The sequence below is a fragment of the Bufo bufo genome, chromosome 5, assembly GCF_905171765.1.
Source record: "Bufo bufo chromosome 5, aBufBuf1.1, whole genome shotgun sequence".
Taxonomy (NCBI): Eukaryota; Metazoa; Chordata; class Amphibia; order Anura; family Bufonidae; genus Bufo; species Bufo bufo.
The window spans coordinates 112,944,955-112,963,341 of NC_053393.1; the positions used below are offsets into that span (position 1 = coordinate 112,944,955).

General features: G+C 41.7%; 1 protein-coding gene across 2 annotated transcripts in view; it reads left to right on the plus strand.

The window, feature by feature from the left end:
• Positions 1-18,387, plus strand: part of PREX2 (phosphatidylinositol-3,4,5-trisphosphate dependent Rac exchange factor 2) — a 430,245-nt gene that overhangs the window by 85,456 nt on the left and 326,402 nt on the right. For both annotated transcript variants that reach the window (XM_040432527.1, XM_040432528.1), the window contains exon 4: positions 17,809-17,913. In XM_040432527.1, the coding sequence (XP_040288461.1) occupies positions 17,809-17,913 (105 nt within the window). The remainder of the gene's footprint in view (positions 1-17,808; positions 17,914-18,387) is intronic.

The window sequence follows — 18,387 nt, forward strand, 5'->3', positions numbered from 1 at the left end:
TCGACATAACTTTGGTGTATCCACCGCCAATTCGAAATATAAGACAGCTTGCTTGCTGTCTTGCATTTAGACCTTTTTCTACACCTGAGGCCTCTTGCACATGAACGTGTGCGCCCTGTGGTCATGCTGCGGGCTGCAATGCACAAGCACAGTCCGTGGGGCAGCCGCAGCAGATCGCGGACCCATTCACTTGAATGGGTCCGCGATCCGGCCATTCCGCAAAAAGATAGGACGTGTTCTATCTTTTTGCGGAACGGAAGTATGGGACGAAACCCCACGGAAGCACTCCGTAGTGCTTCCGTAGGGTTCCATTCCGTGCTTCCGTTCCGCACCATTCCGCATCTCCGGATTTGTGGACCCATTGAAGTGAATGGGTCCGCATCTGTGATGCGGAATGCCCACGGAACGGCACCCGTGCATTGCAGATCCGCAAATGCGGTCCGCAATACGGCAACGGGGCGCACACGTTCGTGTGCAAGAGGCCTTAACCAGGTGTAGAAAATGATCAGTGAGACTGGCCTGCCGGCCCCGTCCCCTTCCGTGCCACTCCCCCTTTTTTAGACCTGGCATGAGCCGGGTAGAAGTCGCAGATTTTGCTTTAACATGGCGTGTGACAGAATCTGCGCCAGATATACGCCACAAAAGTGGGGTATATGTGATCGTAGATGACCCCCTATGTCAGGAATGGCCAACCTGAGGCTCTCCAGGTGTTGCAAAACTACAATTCCCATCTTGCCCAGACTGCCAACAGCTATCAGCTTACAGCAGGGCATTGTGGGAGTTGTAGTTTTACAACAGCTGGAGAGCCGCAGGTTGGCCATGCCTGCCCTATGTGCCTTTGAGGCATGCAAAAGAATACAAAAGTAGAGCGGGGGCCTTATTGGTGTGGGTGCTTATTATGAATTTATAACAGTTATTGTGTTAAGAAAGTTGAGACCGATACAATGCACACATGTAGAGTAATACAGCGCAGTATTGAATTTTGTAGTTTTTATATGGGGTCCTCTGCTCATTTTTTTTGTTCAACACTTCAGACTATGTAAAAGAATCAGGATCTCCACATGACCTTTCATTTTCAACATTGTATTTAAGAGCTGAGCAACAATTCAAGGAATTCCACAGAAATGTTTATTTCCTCCTAAATCCAAGCAGTATTTCTATAACAGCAAGGAATGTCAGCTAGCAGCTTGAGAAGATGCACAGTCTGAACAGTTGCAGGGAAGTGCTACCTGCTAATGGGACTGAGGGTCACATGCATGGATGGATTAAGTGCATCATAGACCTGTTTACCCAACTTGCCACCCCACCTCCATTTTCCCCTGACATTCTCTCTTCTGTGTGCCGCTAAATAGTTATTTATTTTTCTATAGTAAGAAATGTCTGTGGTCCATGAGCACCACAGTCTCTTCCTAATCAATGTGACATCACATTCATCAGTTACAGTTGCAAGAAAAAGTATGTGAACCCTTTGGAATGATATGGATTTCTGCACAAATTGGTCATAAAATGTGATCTGATCTTCATCTAAGTCACAACAATAGACAATCACAGTCTGCTTAAACTAATAACACACAAAGAATTAAATGTTACCATGTTTTTATTGAACACACCATGTAAACATTCACAGTGCAGGTGGAAAAAGTATGTGAACCCCTAGACTAATGACATTTCCAAGAGCTAATTGGAGTGAGGTGTCAGCCAACTGGAGTCCAATCAATGAGATGAGATTGGAGGTGTTGTTTACAGCTGCCCTGCCCTATAAAAACACACACCAGTTCTGGGTTTACTTTTCACAAGAAACATTGCCTGATGTGAATGATGCCTCGCACAAAAGAGCTCTCAGAAGACCTACAATTAAGAATTGTTGACTTGCATAAAGCTGGAAAGGGTTATAAAAGTATCTCCAAAAGCCTTGCTGTTCATCAGTCCACAGTAAGACAAATTGTCTATAAATGGAGAAAGTTCAGCACTGCGGCTACTCTCCCTAGGAGTGGCCGTCCTGTAAAGATGACTGCAAGAGCACAGCGCAGACTGATCAATGAGGTGAAGAAGAATCCTAGCGTGTCAGCTAAAGACTTACAAAAGTCTCTGTCATATGCTAACATCCCTGTTAGCGAATCTACAATATGTAAAACACTAAACAAGAATGGATTTCATGGGAGGATACCACAGAGGAAGCCACTGCTGTCCAAAAAAAACATTGCTGCACGTTTACAGTTTGCACAAGAGCACCTGGATGTTCCACAGCAGTACTGGCAAAATATTCTGTGGACAGATGAAACCAAAGTTGAGTTGTTTGGAAGAAACACACAACACTATGTGTGGAGAAAAAGAGGCACAGCACACCAACATCAAAACCTCATCCCAACTGTGAAGTATGGTGGTGGGGGTATCATGGTTTGGGGCTGCTTTGCTGCGTCAGGGCCTGGACGGATTGCTATCATCGAAGGAAAAATGAATTCCCAAGTTTATTAAGACATTTTGCAGGAGAACTTAGGGCCATCTGTCCACCAGCTGAAGCTCAACATAAGATGGATGCTGCAACAGGACAACGACCCAAAGCATAGAAGTAAATCAACAACAGAATGACTTAAACAGAAGAAAATACGCCTTCTGGAGTGGCCCAGTCAGAGTCCTGACCTCAACCCGATTGAGATGCTGTGGCATGACCTCAAGAAAGCGATTCACACCAGACATCCCAAGAATATTGCTGAACTGAAACAGTTCTGTAAAGAGAAATGGTCAAGAATTACTCCTGACCGTTGTGCACGTCTGATCTGCAACTACAGGAAACGTTTGGTTGAAGTTATTGCTGTCAAAGGAGGTTCAACCAGTTATTAAATCCAAGGGTTCACATACTTTTTCCATCTGCACTGTGAATATTTACATGGTGTGTTCAATAAAAACATGGTAACATTTAATTCTTTGTGTGTTATTAGTTTAAGCAGACTGTGATTGTCTATTGTTGTGACTTAGATGAAGATCAGATCACATTTTATGACCAATTTGTGCAGAAATCCATATCATTCCAAAGGGTTCACATACTTTTTCTTGCAACTGTATGTAGCCTAGGAGCTGCTCAGTCCCATCCAAGTGAATGGGGCTGAGCTGCAATACCAAACACAGCCACTATTGAACAGACAGCGCCGTGCTTGGTACACATCGAGGAGGCCTCCTCAAACGCCTGATTGGCTGGGGTGCCAGGAGTTGGACCCCCACCAATCTGATATTGATAACCTATCCTAAAGATAGGTCATCAATATGTAAATCCCGGAGAACCCCTTTACCTTATGTTATCTGTAGTGTGACATAGGACTGCAGGTGACATCTACTATATTGTCTGTACTCAGAGAGTTATCACAGTGTTATCTGGGGTGTTACATAGGACTGTAAGCAACATATGCTACATGATTCGTAGAGTAGAGTCTCTTGAGTACAGATAATATAGTAGATGTTACCTGCAGTCCTATGTAACACCACAGATAACACAGTGATTGCTCTCTGAGTACAGATAATATATTAGATATTACCTGCAGTCCTACGTAACACCCCAAATAACACACAGTGTCGGGGGGTAATAATTCAATTAAGAATTATTAATTATGGTCATAAAAATAATTAACCATAAAAATAAAATTTATAAAAATTGTCATAAATTCTTAAAATCATGACCTGGTGAATTGTAGCCAACCTAATTGATACAATTCACATCTGAGTCCGACTATTTCCTCAGATAAATAAGCTCTTTTTGACGTGAGATGACGTTAATGATAAAATGTCGTTCTGCATTATACAACAATACACAGTTATTATTAAAAATATGCAGATTTATTGGTTACAAGATTATAAACATATATAAGTAAATAAACACAATGATACATGCAAATGAATATATATAGCGTTAATATAATGCATTACAAGCTTAACAATACATGTGAGTGGAAATAACTTGTGACATTATAACCAAGCTATTATAAGGTTAGGATATCAAAATAGGAACATAAGTTATATACATTACTTCTGTTCAGAGAAAACCTCATGATATCAAGATGGGCATGTCTAATCCTAGACATCATTATAGAATGCTAAATACATTCTGCCCCCCTCTAACCGACTACACATCACATGACTTCAAGATGGGCAAATCCATTCAAGGATATAACTTAGAAGAGATAACTGTATCCTTCCGTTCCATCCTGGACTATTTTCAAATATATGTGACTTTGGTAAGACTATTAAGACAAATGACAGGGATCTAGGATCTTAAATGGGAAGGATTTGGAACGAATCCTTCCTGTGGGAATCCATCACTTAGCTTGGCGAAGAATGTTCTATCAATATATATATATATATATATAAAAGCAATCATTTAATGCTTTGCTAGATTATGAGTCTAGATTCTTCTGCAGGTAGAATGAAGCCTCACAATATCCTAAGACTACATCTCAATATGGAGATGATCAATTTATTTAATCATGTATTTATTCGCCAATCTAGATAGTATAATTTCACCCACACTATCAAATTAGTCTTAATAAAATGAAATATCATTTTCTGTGTCTCTTACCAAGTCCTAGCAGGAATCTCACTTCTGCTCCTAGGAAAGCTGGGTGGTCCATCATAGCGCATCTCATTATGGCTTCCATCTTGATAGACCTCAACTTCTCCTCTCCTAGCTAGCTTTCTTTTCTCTTGCTAGCTCCTTCCTTTCTCTTGATCGCTCTCCCATGCTACTCCGCACACGAATAATTATTCCCCCCCTTATCTAAGAATCATCCCCTTTAGATTATGGATCCCCAATCAGGTAGGGTGGGTGTATTCGCATGCTAATAACCTCATGGCGTTATCTCAACTCCTAAAATGGTATAGAGCAAATAATGAAATAATATAATGTTGCCCATCTGACTCCAGATGGCACTGCGGTACTGTAGGTGAATATAACAACTTTTTAAGCATTAAAATTAAATATCTAATAATACTTTCACAGGACCTTTTGACCTATCTTACCATAAATTACTGAGGAAGGTCTTTTCCTTACACTTTTAATTACCTATATCCTGGACTAGTTGGAGAGTTGTCTTCTCTTATCTTTCTGAAATATGGGTTGACTTGATGAAAATTTTATGTAGCGGCTTTGATGCTGGGCATCGGAACTTGTAGATTTCACTTATGTACTCCCATGAATAACTATTGTTTTGAAATCCAATTAACTTAAACTTACTGAGTTCTGTAGTTGTTTCTTCTAAATGGTAAATACATGGTATAACATATATATAAATCGATACATTGTTACACATAGATAACACATTATATGAATTATTGATTAATATATGTTGTAAACTAAATATACCATACAGAGATATATATATAATATAATTATATATATATAAATTGAAGCTCATACAGCAGGTGTGCGATAAAGACATGAGTCCTTATCAAGTAACCACGTCCCCTCCAGACAGACATGTTTCAGGGAGTTGGCTTACTCCTTAACAGATGGTCTCATATCTGTAGCACTAACTTTTAATACAATGTCAGTTTATGTTCGCAATTATATATATATTTTTTTTATATAGACTGAACTTGCCATGAACTCATCTTGGCCTCCTCAGCCACATAATATAATTTTGGTTCAAGCTGATCTTATTCTTAAAGGCAATGAGATGAGCATTCATTTTGATTATAATGTCATTAGATAATATTGTATACGTATGAAAATGCCCAACAACAGTTATAGCTCTCTGAGTACAGGTAATGTAGTAGATGTCACCTGCAGTCCTATGTAACACCACAGATAACATAGTAATAACTGCCTGAAAACAGATAATGTAGTAGAAGTGACCTGCTGTGTGGCCGTGCAGCTTAGGGGGACACTGCAGCGCATAGCGCTGCTGAATGTATTCTTAAATGTAGGTGTTTGGGTTGGAGTCGGGCCACACAGAAATGTCAGGCCTGGGGCTTCCAACCCAAATGCTCCTATTATAATCCTCCATTGATCACATGCATGTACTGTATTTCCGAGAGAAAATACATGGAGTGTTGTTCAATAAGTCTGTGGGGTACAAAAACCACTGGGTGTAAAGTTTAATGTGAAGTTCAGGTTTTTCCTGCGATTGGTTGTCTTGAGTGCTGAAATATGGGACTTATGACATCATTATCAGACAGGATGCATTAGTGTGAATTATGCAGAATATTGTGTGTGACGCAGATAGGGTAACATGCTTTGGAGTTAAAATGACCCTGCAGGCAAAAGCTGAAAATCCAGGTTCCCATTGATCTTCTAAAAGTAACACTTAGACTGAGTTCACACGAGCGTGTCCGGATAAGGTCCGGATGCGTTGCGGCAAACCCGCGTTAGTAGGTACCCAATTGCAGTCAATTTTGACTGCGATTGCGTTCCGTTGTTCAGTTTTTATCGCGCGGGTGCAATTCGTTTTGCACGCACGTGATAAAAAGCTGACTGTGGTACCCAGACCCGAACTTCTTCACTGAAGTTCAGGTTTGGGTTCGGTGTTGTGTAGATGTTATTATTTTCCCTTATAACATGGTTATAAGGGAAAATAATAGCATTCTTTAATACAGAATTCTTAGTAGGTGGTCAATTGAGGGTTAAAAAATTAAAAATTATTAACTCACCTTCTCCTCTTGATTGCGTAGCAGCCGGTCTCTTCTTACTTCTTTAATCATGAGCTGCCGGCTAAAGGACCTGTGGTGACGTCAGATCACATGGTCCAATCACATGGTCCATCACCATGGTGATGGATCATGTGATGGACCATGTGATTAGCGCAGTGACGTCATCAAAGGTCCTATTGCTCACAGATGAAGACAGATGAGAAGCCGGGCTGCGCGAACAAGAGGATTAAGGTGAGTTAAATTATGTTTTTGTTTTTTTAACCCCTCCAGCCCTATTGTACTATGCATTCTGTATTCAGAATGCTATTATTTCCCCTTATAATACAATCTACACTACAACTAACCCAAACCTGAACTTCTGTAAAGAAGTTCAGGTCTGGGTACCACACTCGTTTTTTTATGACTGCAATTGCATTCCTACTCGCACGGGTTTGCCGCAATGCACCGGAACGCATCCGGACCTAATCCGGACACGCCCGTGTGAAAGAGGCCTTAGGGTCTCCTTCTAGGCCATTGCTGCTGCCCGGGAACCTGTACAGGAACAAACTTTCTAGGCACACACTTACAGTGGATTCCTCTATGGGTTTTTCTGGGAAGGTTATGACAGCCAGAGTTTATCCAGGCTGCAGGAGAGTCCTACAAGAATATCTGCTTTGATCCAGGTAGGTATAACTTCGGGGCTGATTAGGTGTCCATTGTCTCGGAAAAAGCTGGACTTGTATGACATGCCCAGAGGGTCACTTTAATGGGAACACAGGATCACTGTATTTGGACCCTAATTTATTGCCATTTGACAAGGGGAGTGCACTCCAATTTCCATCCCGTACAATTTGTAAATAAGCATAAAACGTTTACGCTGTAAAATAAAATGCAATAATATGTAAAAATAAGGCAGACTAATAAATATATATAATATGCAGAATGGATACATTGCTGACAATTTCTCCAGGTTTCTGACACCCATCTGTAGTTTTGGCAGCAGTGAGAAATTGCTAAGCTTCCGTCAGCTTAGGGAAGATTTTATTTCCAGTGGGTTTTCTGACTACTCGTTCTGGATGTATTTCCATGCTTCATGACGACAATCTGCGCATTTACTGGAATATGTACTTACTTTACTTTGTGGGATCGGCAATGAGGTTGTGGCATTTACCTTCTATCCCCTGCCAAATTTCATGAAGCGTTTTGGAAAGCTCAGCAATGGCATCATGGCAGGTGTAGGGAGGTGAATGAAGAAGCGGCACTGTCATCTCACAAAAAGCCCACTTACAAACACACAAAGTCAGATGCATTATAAACAGCCTCGGTTTTTTGTAATGAAATTGTGGCCTCGGAAAGAAATTTAATGTGATCATTAAAAAATAGAAACCATATAAATGATTGAGAGAAGAAGTAAAATAAAGTGAAAGGAATCACGGGAACTGAATTCCTGGTAATTCGACCTACAGAAGTTAGAAAACCCCTTTAAAGCAGATCTATCACCTCTGCTGACATATCTGTCTTAGTAACTACTTGCCTTTCCCCATGTATTAACAATTCTAGAGCATAATTTCTGACATCTTTATGCCATTCCCCTGTTATTTCTACTAGAAGGCAATGAATTGGCAGTCGGAATAGTCTGCATGAAAGGTACAGCTGGGTGTTACCAGTTGGGTGTGTTTCCCTGCACAGTCTGACACTAAACAATCAGTGCTGTCAGTGTCAGACTGTGCAAGGACACATCCCAACTGGTAACACCCATCTGGCCCTTATTGCAAACGTCTAGTAGGAATAACAGAGGAAGAACACAGCATAGAGTCATAAGAATAGATGCTCCAGAATTTCTATTACACGGGGAATGCAAGAAGTTAGTAAAATAGACATTTTAGGAGAGGTGACAGGTCCTCTTTAAGATTAGATCTTGATTACTCCATCAGTATATATTCAGTCAATGATTGTTCAGGTCACTGGTTGTGAGCAAATCAACAAGACACAGGCAAGGACAAGATATTGACAAGGTAGTCTTCCTGTCAATACAAGGTCTCTGCCGTGGGTACATTTTTAAATCGATTAGGTTTTATTCAGATATAATGTCCAAGCACTTCTAAAGAAATTAGGTCAAGGACAAGATCTGCAGTATTTCTCCATGAAGAAAGGATACATGGGACTGACATTCCTTCCTATCAGACCATCAGCTCAGGATTTAAAGGGAACCTGTCATCAACTTTTCACTAACCTCACTGAGGGCAGCATAATATAGTGACAGAAATGCTGATGTCAGCGGTGTGTCACTCATGAGCTAAAAGTAAGTGGTTGCCGAGAACCAGCATCATAATCATTGAAGCCCAGGCCATGAAAAGAGTCAAATCTACCTGAGAAGAGTCCTGGTTATTCCTAATCTCCTGCTCTCCCCGTCCATCTGCTGATGATTGACAGTTCTTTCCTAGAGAGAAAACGAGAAAACTAGGTAGAAGACTGTCAGTCATCAGCAGGTGGGGGGGAGAGCAGGAAGTCATGAATAACCAGGACTCTTCTCAGGTGGCCGGGACTCTTTTACAGGCCCAGTCTGCAATGATTGTGATGTTGGTTCTCAGCAACCACTTACTTTTAACTTATAAATGACAGACCGTTGAAATCAACTCACCTGTCACTACTTTATGCATCCATTAGTATGGGCGGCATAAAGTTGATGACAGGTTCTCTTTAAGGCTTCGTTTAAAAAATCGTAAATTCCAGTGAAAGTGATCAGTTATCGAGTAGTGTAAAAGCAAAGAACAATCAAAGACATGTGATAATCGGTTAGTTTGTCATCCTTGCGTTCGCTGATGTAGACATCTAAATCATCGTTCGTCATCCAGAATTCCACAAGTGTAAACAGGTGTCGTTTACAGCGCAGACGATTCCACAGTGGGAGTGGAATCATTGCGTCACTTATGTCGTGTTACTTCATCAGGAAATATGCGTGCAGTACCCCAGGTATCTGCAGTGTTTTATTAGGTATTGTGATCTTATTCCATGCTAACCACCCTGTTCACCCCTCTTGGTAGGAGTTGGCTGGTCCTGTCTCCTGCCAGGACGGGAGTTTGTATCCAGGTAGCAAGGAGGAAGGACGCACATGTCAGAGCTCCTACTCCTAGGGAACATGTCCATTCTCCTGTGAGACCATCACTCCAGAGAGATTGTCAGAATCAAAAACACTAGGGGAGGTTTATTAAACTGGTGTAAAGTAGAACTGGATTAAGCTGAGTTCACACTTCAGTTATTTGATCAGTTATTGTGAACTAAAACCAAATGTGGGTCAAAAACACAGAACAGGTGCAGATCTTTCCATTGCACCTTATCTCTGAGTAGGGTTTACTACTGGTTTTGGCTCACAATAACTGATGGAAATAACTGAATAAATAACTGCAGTATGAACTCCACCTTAGTTGCCCATACCAACCAATCATCTTCCACCTTTCATTTTCGAAAGGAGCTGTGAAAAATGAAAGGTAGAATCTGATTGGTAGCTATGGGCAACTGAGCCAGTTCTACTTTACACCAGTTTGTAAAATCTCCCCCACTATTTCCAAGAAACTTCAGTGTACCTACACAGCAGAGTGATCAGCGCAATCACTAGTTTACAGACCCTGCTGCACGTGAGAGACTATGGCTCAGACACCCTTCACCTAGAACAACCACCAGACCACAGTAACTTCAAGCCTGTATCACAGTGGACACCTACAGCTATAAGTGCCTGCTAGCCACCATATATCCTCATCTGGTGTTAAAAAGTGCACTTTGTACCTACTACTGCTAGATGTGCAACAATTTATATTTGTACTAAGTAAAGAGAGACTTTTATACTTTTACTTCTGGCCTGATTCTTCAAACCATCTTTCTATGGCACTGATGCGCAGAGAACAATGGCCGGAGGGAGTAGACTGTAATACAACACCTCATCAGGGTCACTTCCACTCCCATCCTCTGCATCGGCTCCTCATGGGCTCGCTGCACATTTGCTAAACCACAACAGGGTGTGGATTTGAAATTTGTTCTCTCCTTCACGTGCTCTGTTATTGGTCAAATTGGAGTATGAAAAAACACTTGGCTTTTACATTTCCCACTTCTGAATGAGCAAATATACACTCAAACATCGAACACCACAATCCTCAATAACATAATCCAATATTGGCTTGGCAAGGAAATGTTTTGCCCACAAGCTCATCTTCCAATTGGGTGGTCTCAATTGAAGACAAAATGGAGATTGCATGCAAGAGGGAAGTCGGTAATTGCTGGTAAAGAAGGTGCAACAAAGAGTATTTGTGCATCTTTTTAACACATCCTTTTCACACCATCATGGTATAACAAATTTCCTTATTTTCCCCCCAACACCACCCACACAGTAAAATTTTTTTTGTAGAAATGCAACTCATTTACTGACAAATGAACTATTACATGATTGCACTCAGAAATTTTTACACAATACTCAGCAAAAGTGTTGTTATTTAAATAACAACTTGAATAACGACTCTTTTATCACTCGATCGAATCAATTATCTACTTTGTGTTAAGGGGTCTTTATAGAAACCATTGGAATCATCTACTCTGCAAGTGATGGATACAGCTAACAACAGTGAAGTCTTAGAGAGGTTATACAAAGGTCTGGGCCTCCATTTATACAAATAAAGCTGGTGAATCACAAGTGCCATGGAGGCAGTCCCTTAATGTGCAGTGTCCCGGACTCCCTACAGTCAAGGTTGTCCCCTCCTATGCTCTAAGAGATGGATCTAGTGTCCAACCAGGAGACCTCTACAGCTGTCACTCAGAGGAGAGTGGAAGGACTGGGGAGCCTCCAGTGCAGAGAGCCCAGGGCCCTGTACATGAAGTGACCGCTTCCATGGCATTTGTAATCACATTTAGGGTCCATTCACACGTCCGTGTGTGTTTTGCAGATCCATGAATCAAAGAGTTTTCTTTATTTTCATGACTATGAAAGCATCAAAACTATGAATTAACACATGTGGAATTATATACATAACAAACAAGTGTGAAACAACTGAAAATATGTCATATTCTAGGTTCTTCAAAGTAGCCACCTTTTGCTTTGATTACTGCTTTGCACACTCTTGGCATTCTCTTGATGAGCTTCAAGAGGTAGTCCCCTGAAATGGTCTTCCAACAGTCTTGAAGGAGTTCCCAGAGATGCTTAGCACTTGTTGGCCCTTTTGCCTTCACTCTGCGGTCCAGCTCACCCCAAACCATCTCGATTGGGTTCAGGTCCGGTGACTGTGGAGGCCAGGTCATCTGGCACAGCACCCCATCACTCTCCTTCATGGTCAAATAGCCCTTACTTTCAAAGTTTTCCCAATTTTTCGGCTGACTGACTGACCTTCATTTCTTAAAGTAATGATGGCCACTTGTTTTTCTTTACTTAGCTGCTTTTTTCTTGCCATAATACAAATTCTAACAGTCTATTCAGTAGGACTATCAGCTGTGTATCCACCTGACTTCTCCTCAACGCAACTGATGGTCCCAACCCCATTTATAAGGCAAGAAATCCCACTTATTAAACCTGACAGGGCACACCTGTGAAGTGAAAACCATTTCAGGGGACTACCTCTTGAAGCTCATCAAGAGAATGCCAAGAGTGTGCAAAGCAGTAATCAAAGCAAAAGGTGGCTACTTTGAAGAACCTAGAATATGACATATTTTCAGTTGTTTCACACTTGTTTGTTATGTATATAATTCCACATGTGTTAATTCATAGTTTTGATGCTTTCAGTGTGAATCTACAATTTTCATAGTCATGAAAATAAAGAAAACTCTTTGAATGAGAAGGTGTGTCCAAACTTTTGGTCTGTACTGTATATATATATATATATATATATATATATATACACTGCTCAAAAAAATAAAGGGAACACCAAGTCAATCACACTTCTGTGAAATCAAACTGTCCACTTAGGAAGCAACACTGAGTGACAATCAATTTCACATGCTGTTGTGCAAATGGGATAGACAACAGGTGGAAATTATAGGCAATTAGCAAGACACCCCCAATAAAGGAGTGGTTCTGCAGGTGGTGATCACAGACCACTTCTCAGTTCCTATGCTTCCTGGCTGATGTTTTGGTCACTTTTGAATGCTGGCGGTGCTTTCACTCTAGTGGTAGCATGAGACGGAGTCTACAACCCACACAAGTGGCTCAGGTAGTGCAGCTTATCCAGGATGGCACATCAATGCGAGCTGTGTCAAGAAGGTTTGCTGTGTCTGTCAGCGTAGTGTCCAGAGAATGGAGGCGCTACCAGGAGACAGGCCAGTACATCAGGAGACGTGTAGGAGGCCGTAGGAGGGCAACAACCCAGCAGCATGACCGCTACCTCCGCCTTTGTGCAAGGAGGAACAGGAGGAGCACTGCCAGAGCCCTGCAAAATGACCTCCAGCAGGCCACAAATGTGCATGTGTCTGCTCAAACGGTCAGAAACAGACTCCATGAGGGTGATATGAGGGCCCGACGTCCACAGGTGGGGGTTGTGCTTACAGCCCAACACCGTGCAGGATGTTTGGCATTTGCCAGAGAACACCAAGATTGTCAAATTCGCCACTGGCGCCCTGTGCTCTTCACAGATGAAAGCAGGTTCACACTGAGCACATGTGACAGACGTGACAGAGTCTGGAGACACCGTGGAGAACGTTCTGCTGCCTGCAACATCCTCCAGCATGACCGGTTTGGCATTGGGTCAGTAATGGTGTGGGGTGGCATTTCTTTGGAGGGCCGCACAGCCCTCCATGTGCTCGCCAGAGGTAGCCTGACTGCCATTAGGTACTGAGATGAGATCCTCAGACCCCTTGTGAGACCATATGCTGATGTGGTTGGCCCTGGGTTCCTCCTAATGCAAGACAATGCTAGACCTCATATGGCTGGAGTGTGTCAGCAGTTCCTGCAAGAAGAAGGCATTGATGCTATGGACTGGCCCGCCCGTTCCCCAGACCTGAATCCAATTGAGCACATCTGGGACATCATGTCTCCCTCTATCCACCAATGTCACGTTGCACCACAGACTGTCCAGGAGTTGGCAGATGCTTTAGTCCAGGTCTGGGAGGAGATCCCTCAGGAGACCGTCCGCCACCTCATCAGGAGCATGCACAGGCATTGTAAGGAGGTCATACAGGCACGTGGAGGCCACACACACTACTGAGCCTCATTTTGACTTGTTTTAAGGACATTACATCAAAGTTGGATCAGCCTGTAGTGTGTTTTTCCACTTTAATTTTGAGTGTGACTCCAAATCCAGACCTCCATGGGTTGAAAAATTTGATTTCCATTTTTTTATTTTTGTGTGATTTTGTTGTCAGCACATTCAACTATGTAAAGAACAAAGTATTTCAGAAGAATATTTAATTAACTCAGATCTAGGATGTGTTATTTTTGTGTTCCCTTTATTTTTGTGAGCAGTGTATATATATATATATATGTTCAAAAGATGAGGCAGCACTCCAGAGGTAAAGTGAAAAACTATGGACCCTTTATTAACCCCTCTGCAACGTTTCAACCGCTCAATGCAGTCTTCATCAAGCTTGATAAAGACTGCATTGAGCGGTTGAAACGTTGCACAGGGGTTAATAAAGGGTCCATCGTTTTTCACTTTACCTCTGGAGTGCTGCCTCATCTTTTGAACATATATCTATCTATCAACCGTTGAGCCTGCGGCTGGGAGGATTTTGCACCCATGATATTGGACTAGTGCTGCTGTGTTATTTTTTGTTTGCTATATACAGCACAGACCAAAAGTTTGGACACACCTTTTCATTCAAAGAGTTTTCTTTATTTTCATGACTATGAAGGCATCAAAACTATGAATTAACACATGTGGAATTATATACATAACAAACAAGTGTGAAACAACTGAAAATATGTCATATTCTAGGTTCTTCAAAGTAGCCACCTTTTGCTTTGATTACTGCTTTGCACACTCTTGGCATTCTCTTGATGAGCTTCAAGAGGTAGTCCCCTGAAATGGTCTTCCAACAGTCTTGAAGGAGTTCCCAGAGATGCTTAGCACTTGTTGGCCCTTTTGCCTTCACTCTGCGGTCCAGCTCACCCCAAACTATCTCGATTGGGTTCAGGTCCGGTGACTGTGGAGGCCAGGTCATCTGGCGCAGCACCCCATCACTCTCCTTCATGGTCAAATAGCCCTTACTTTTAAAGTTTTCCCAATTTTTCGGCTGACTGACTGACCTTCATTTCTTAAAGTAATGATGGCCACTCGTTTTTCTTTACTTAGCTGCTTTTTTCTTGCCATAATACAAATTCTAACAGTCTATTCAGTAGGACTATCAGCTGTGTATCCACCTGACTTCTCCTCAACGCCACTGATGGTCCCAACCCCATTTATAAGGCAAGAAATCTCACTTATTAAACCTGACAGGGCACACCTGTGAAGTGAAAACCATTTCAGGGGACTACCTCTTGAAGCTCATCAAGAGAATGCCAAGAGTGTGCAAAGCAGTAATCAAAGCAAAAGGCGGCCACTTTGAAGAACCTAGAATATGACATATTTTCAGTTGTTTCACACTTGTTTGTTATGTATATAATTCCACATGTGTTAATTCATAGTTTTGATGCCTTCAGTGTGAATCTACAATTTTCATAGTCATGAAAATAAAGAAAACTCTTTGAATGAGAAGGTGTGTCCAAACTTTTGGTCTGTACTTTATATATACATATATATATATATATATATATATATATATTGTGGGGTTTCGCTTTGGTAGATAAAGTAAGTGGACGCAGTACAGAGGCAAAATACAAGTTTTTAACTCAAACTTCAGTGTTTGTTCACACTAGCGGCAGTTGTATAAAACAACACGTCACTTTGCAGTCTTTGGTGTTAATTCACACACAAATGGAAAGTTCATATTTCACAAGTCACCTTATTGGCAGTTCTGCCTCCAGTAGCCCACAGCAGGCTTTAGGGGGCCTGTTCCCCCTGAACATGGGTCTCAGCCCTCCAGTCCGGCACAAAATCTCAGATCCCAACACAAAGACTCAGCTGCCTATTTAAGGACAGCCAGGTTCTGCCAAAACCCAGACCGGCACTTAAACTCCGGTCCGGTATTTGACCCCACCATGTTGGGAGGAAAATACCTGCCTTGCCAGACAAAACCTCTTGCTGTGTCACTATAGAAAAGTGCAGTCAACTATGGATTTCAGTGCCATGATATACCACTGTAAACTCTTTTAGTATTTTTTGCCTTATGATAGCTGACAGACCCATTAGATGTGTACATTGTGTGAACATCCCAGCATCTACACCAAATCTAGATCTGAGAGATGAGATGGACTTCATCTAAACTTGTGCTATAATATAAGCTCTTGACCATTTTTATGTGGAGTGAATGAAACCTAGTGAACCCAGGGGAACAACTATGGAAACATAATAAATAATGTTGATCGAGCACCAAAGTGCTCGTGTGCTCGAGTAGAACACTTTGCAATGCTCGGGTGTTCTATTGAGCACTAGTGATGAGCGGCAAGGGCAATTTTAATATTTGGTAGAATATTTGTCACATATTCATGAATTCGCAAATTCGAGATTATTTTCTTGATCGTGAAAAATCGGCAATGTAATATTCGTGTAATGCGCGCAAAATACAGGCGTGGGTCACTACAGCTACATTTTTAAAGCTGCTAGAAGTTTCCTGAGACTGTAGAAAATGGTTGGCATGGCAGAACATTACAATAGCTTTATATGCAGATAGAGTGCTATAATATATTCAGGATTGCGAAATCGACACTAATGATGCAAATATTTTGGCTCAATACGCGCAACTTCACATTTTAACAGGTCTGACTACTTAATAGTTATTGGTGCACTAAGTATTGTTGTGAACTTGTGACATCACAGCACTATGTATGTAGCATAAGTCTTCTGCTGAATAGGAATAGTCACTACATCAGAAACTACTATGAGGTTTTTCAAACACAGTTTAGCATTCAGCTTTATAGGTGATTGGATAAGGTCCTTGCCTCTAATGTACAAGGGGTTGGGAGGTCAAATCCTGGCAGAAATTTTTCAGAAATAGATTCTAAATTACATTTAAATACACTGACTCTGCGATGTGCCGATCATAGCGATGCTCGCGCTGAACTGGTGGCCGAGCATGCTCTATCAACACTAATAATAAAGCATCATTTGCTCAAGTTGGATTCAAACCTATTCGTTTTCCTGCCGCCACATATTAAATGCATGATACAATAAGACATAGAGCGCATTCACACGACCGTAATGTTTTGCGGTCTGCAATTTGCGGATCCGCAATACACGGATACCGGCTTGTGTGCATTCCGCAATTTGTGGACCGCACATGGCCGGCACCATGATAGAAATGCCTATTCTTGTCCGCAATTGCGGACAAGAATAGGCATTTCTACAATGGGCCGCCTGTTCCGTTCCGCAAATTGCGAAAGGCACACGGACTGCTTCAGTTTTTTGCGGATCCGCGGTTTGTGGACCGCAAAAAAACGGAACGGTCGTGTGCATGAGGACTTATCTGCATTTAAATCTCCTTGAACAGCCTCCCATTGACTGCAATGTAAAAACCGATGTCAGATTGGCTTGAGATGTAGCATGTTACTACTTTCATGCACATTGAAGTAAATGGGAAGGGATAACATAGCTATATTTTTGTGTATTATTGTTGGCATTTCCATGCTGTTCGCAGAGGCGGATGGGCCTACCGTTCTGTCATTGTTTTTCACCACATGTATTTTACTGGTGTAAGCATTACAGATCTTTCAGAAAAACTGCAGAGATGCTTTGCCTCCTTGACTCAATGTTATACTTAGGCCGGGTTCACATCACAATTTCATTTTCTGTTCTTCTGATCCATCCGAAGAACTGAACAAAAAACAGATCTTGTTTGGGGAAAAAAAATAACTATATGCAAATTTGGCATCCGTTTGAGCCATTTCCATCTGAAATCAATTTTTTTTAGATGAAAAGAAAGTCCTGCATGTAGGACTTTTTTCTGTCTACAAAAATGGATCTTAGACGGAAATGACTCAAACGGATGGCAAATGTGTATAACTGGTGCACAGGATCAGCGTTTTTTTTTTTCTTCTGTTCTTCTGAATGGAAACTGAAGCGATGATGTGAACCCGGCCTTACTGATGCCGTTACAACCTCTTCATTATGTCCTTGTAAACCGCAGAAGGAGCGTTTTGCCATTTATGATGAATACTGCAGCAACCACGAAAAAGCACAGAAACTTCTGCTGGAACTTAACAAGATAAGAACGGTGCGGACTTTTCTTCTGGTAAGGAGTTAGTAACATTTCTGATGTATAATTTGCTGAATTATGGGCTAATCTAGTTGATATCACTTTAATCTGCTGAGTGTATTTCCGGTATTTCCAGAGTAAGTCTATGGCCGGACAGAAATGTAATGCTGTATGTTTAGAAAGACCAGCTCTCCGTTTTGCTGAGCTGAAAACTTCTTTATTCGTCAGCCATGTGACACACGTTTCGGCATAAGGTTTGCCTTTATCAAATACAGGTGAACCGTGCGTCACATGGGTGACGAATAAAGAAGTTTTCAGCTCAGCAAAACGGAGTGCTGGTCTTTCTAAACATATTACTAGAGGGATCCGACCTACTGACCGCGCACCCGGACCTTACCAGAGCGCAGTGCCGTCCAATTGTTTGTTTCAGAAATGTAATGCTGTCTGTTATGTGGTGTTTGATTTAAAGTGCACCTATCAGCAGCATCAACTCTATTATAACAGGTGTAC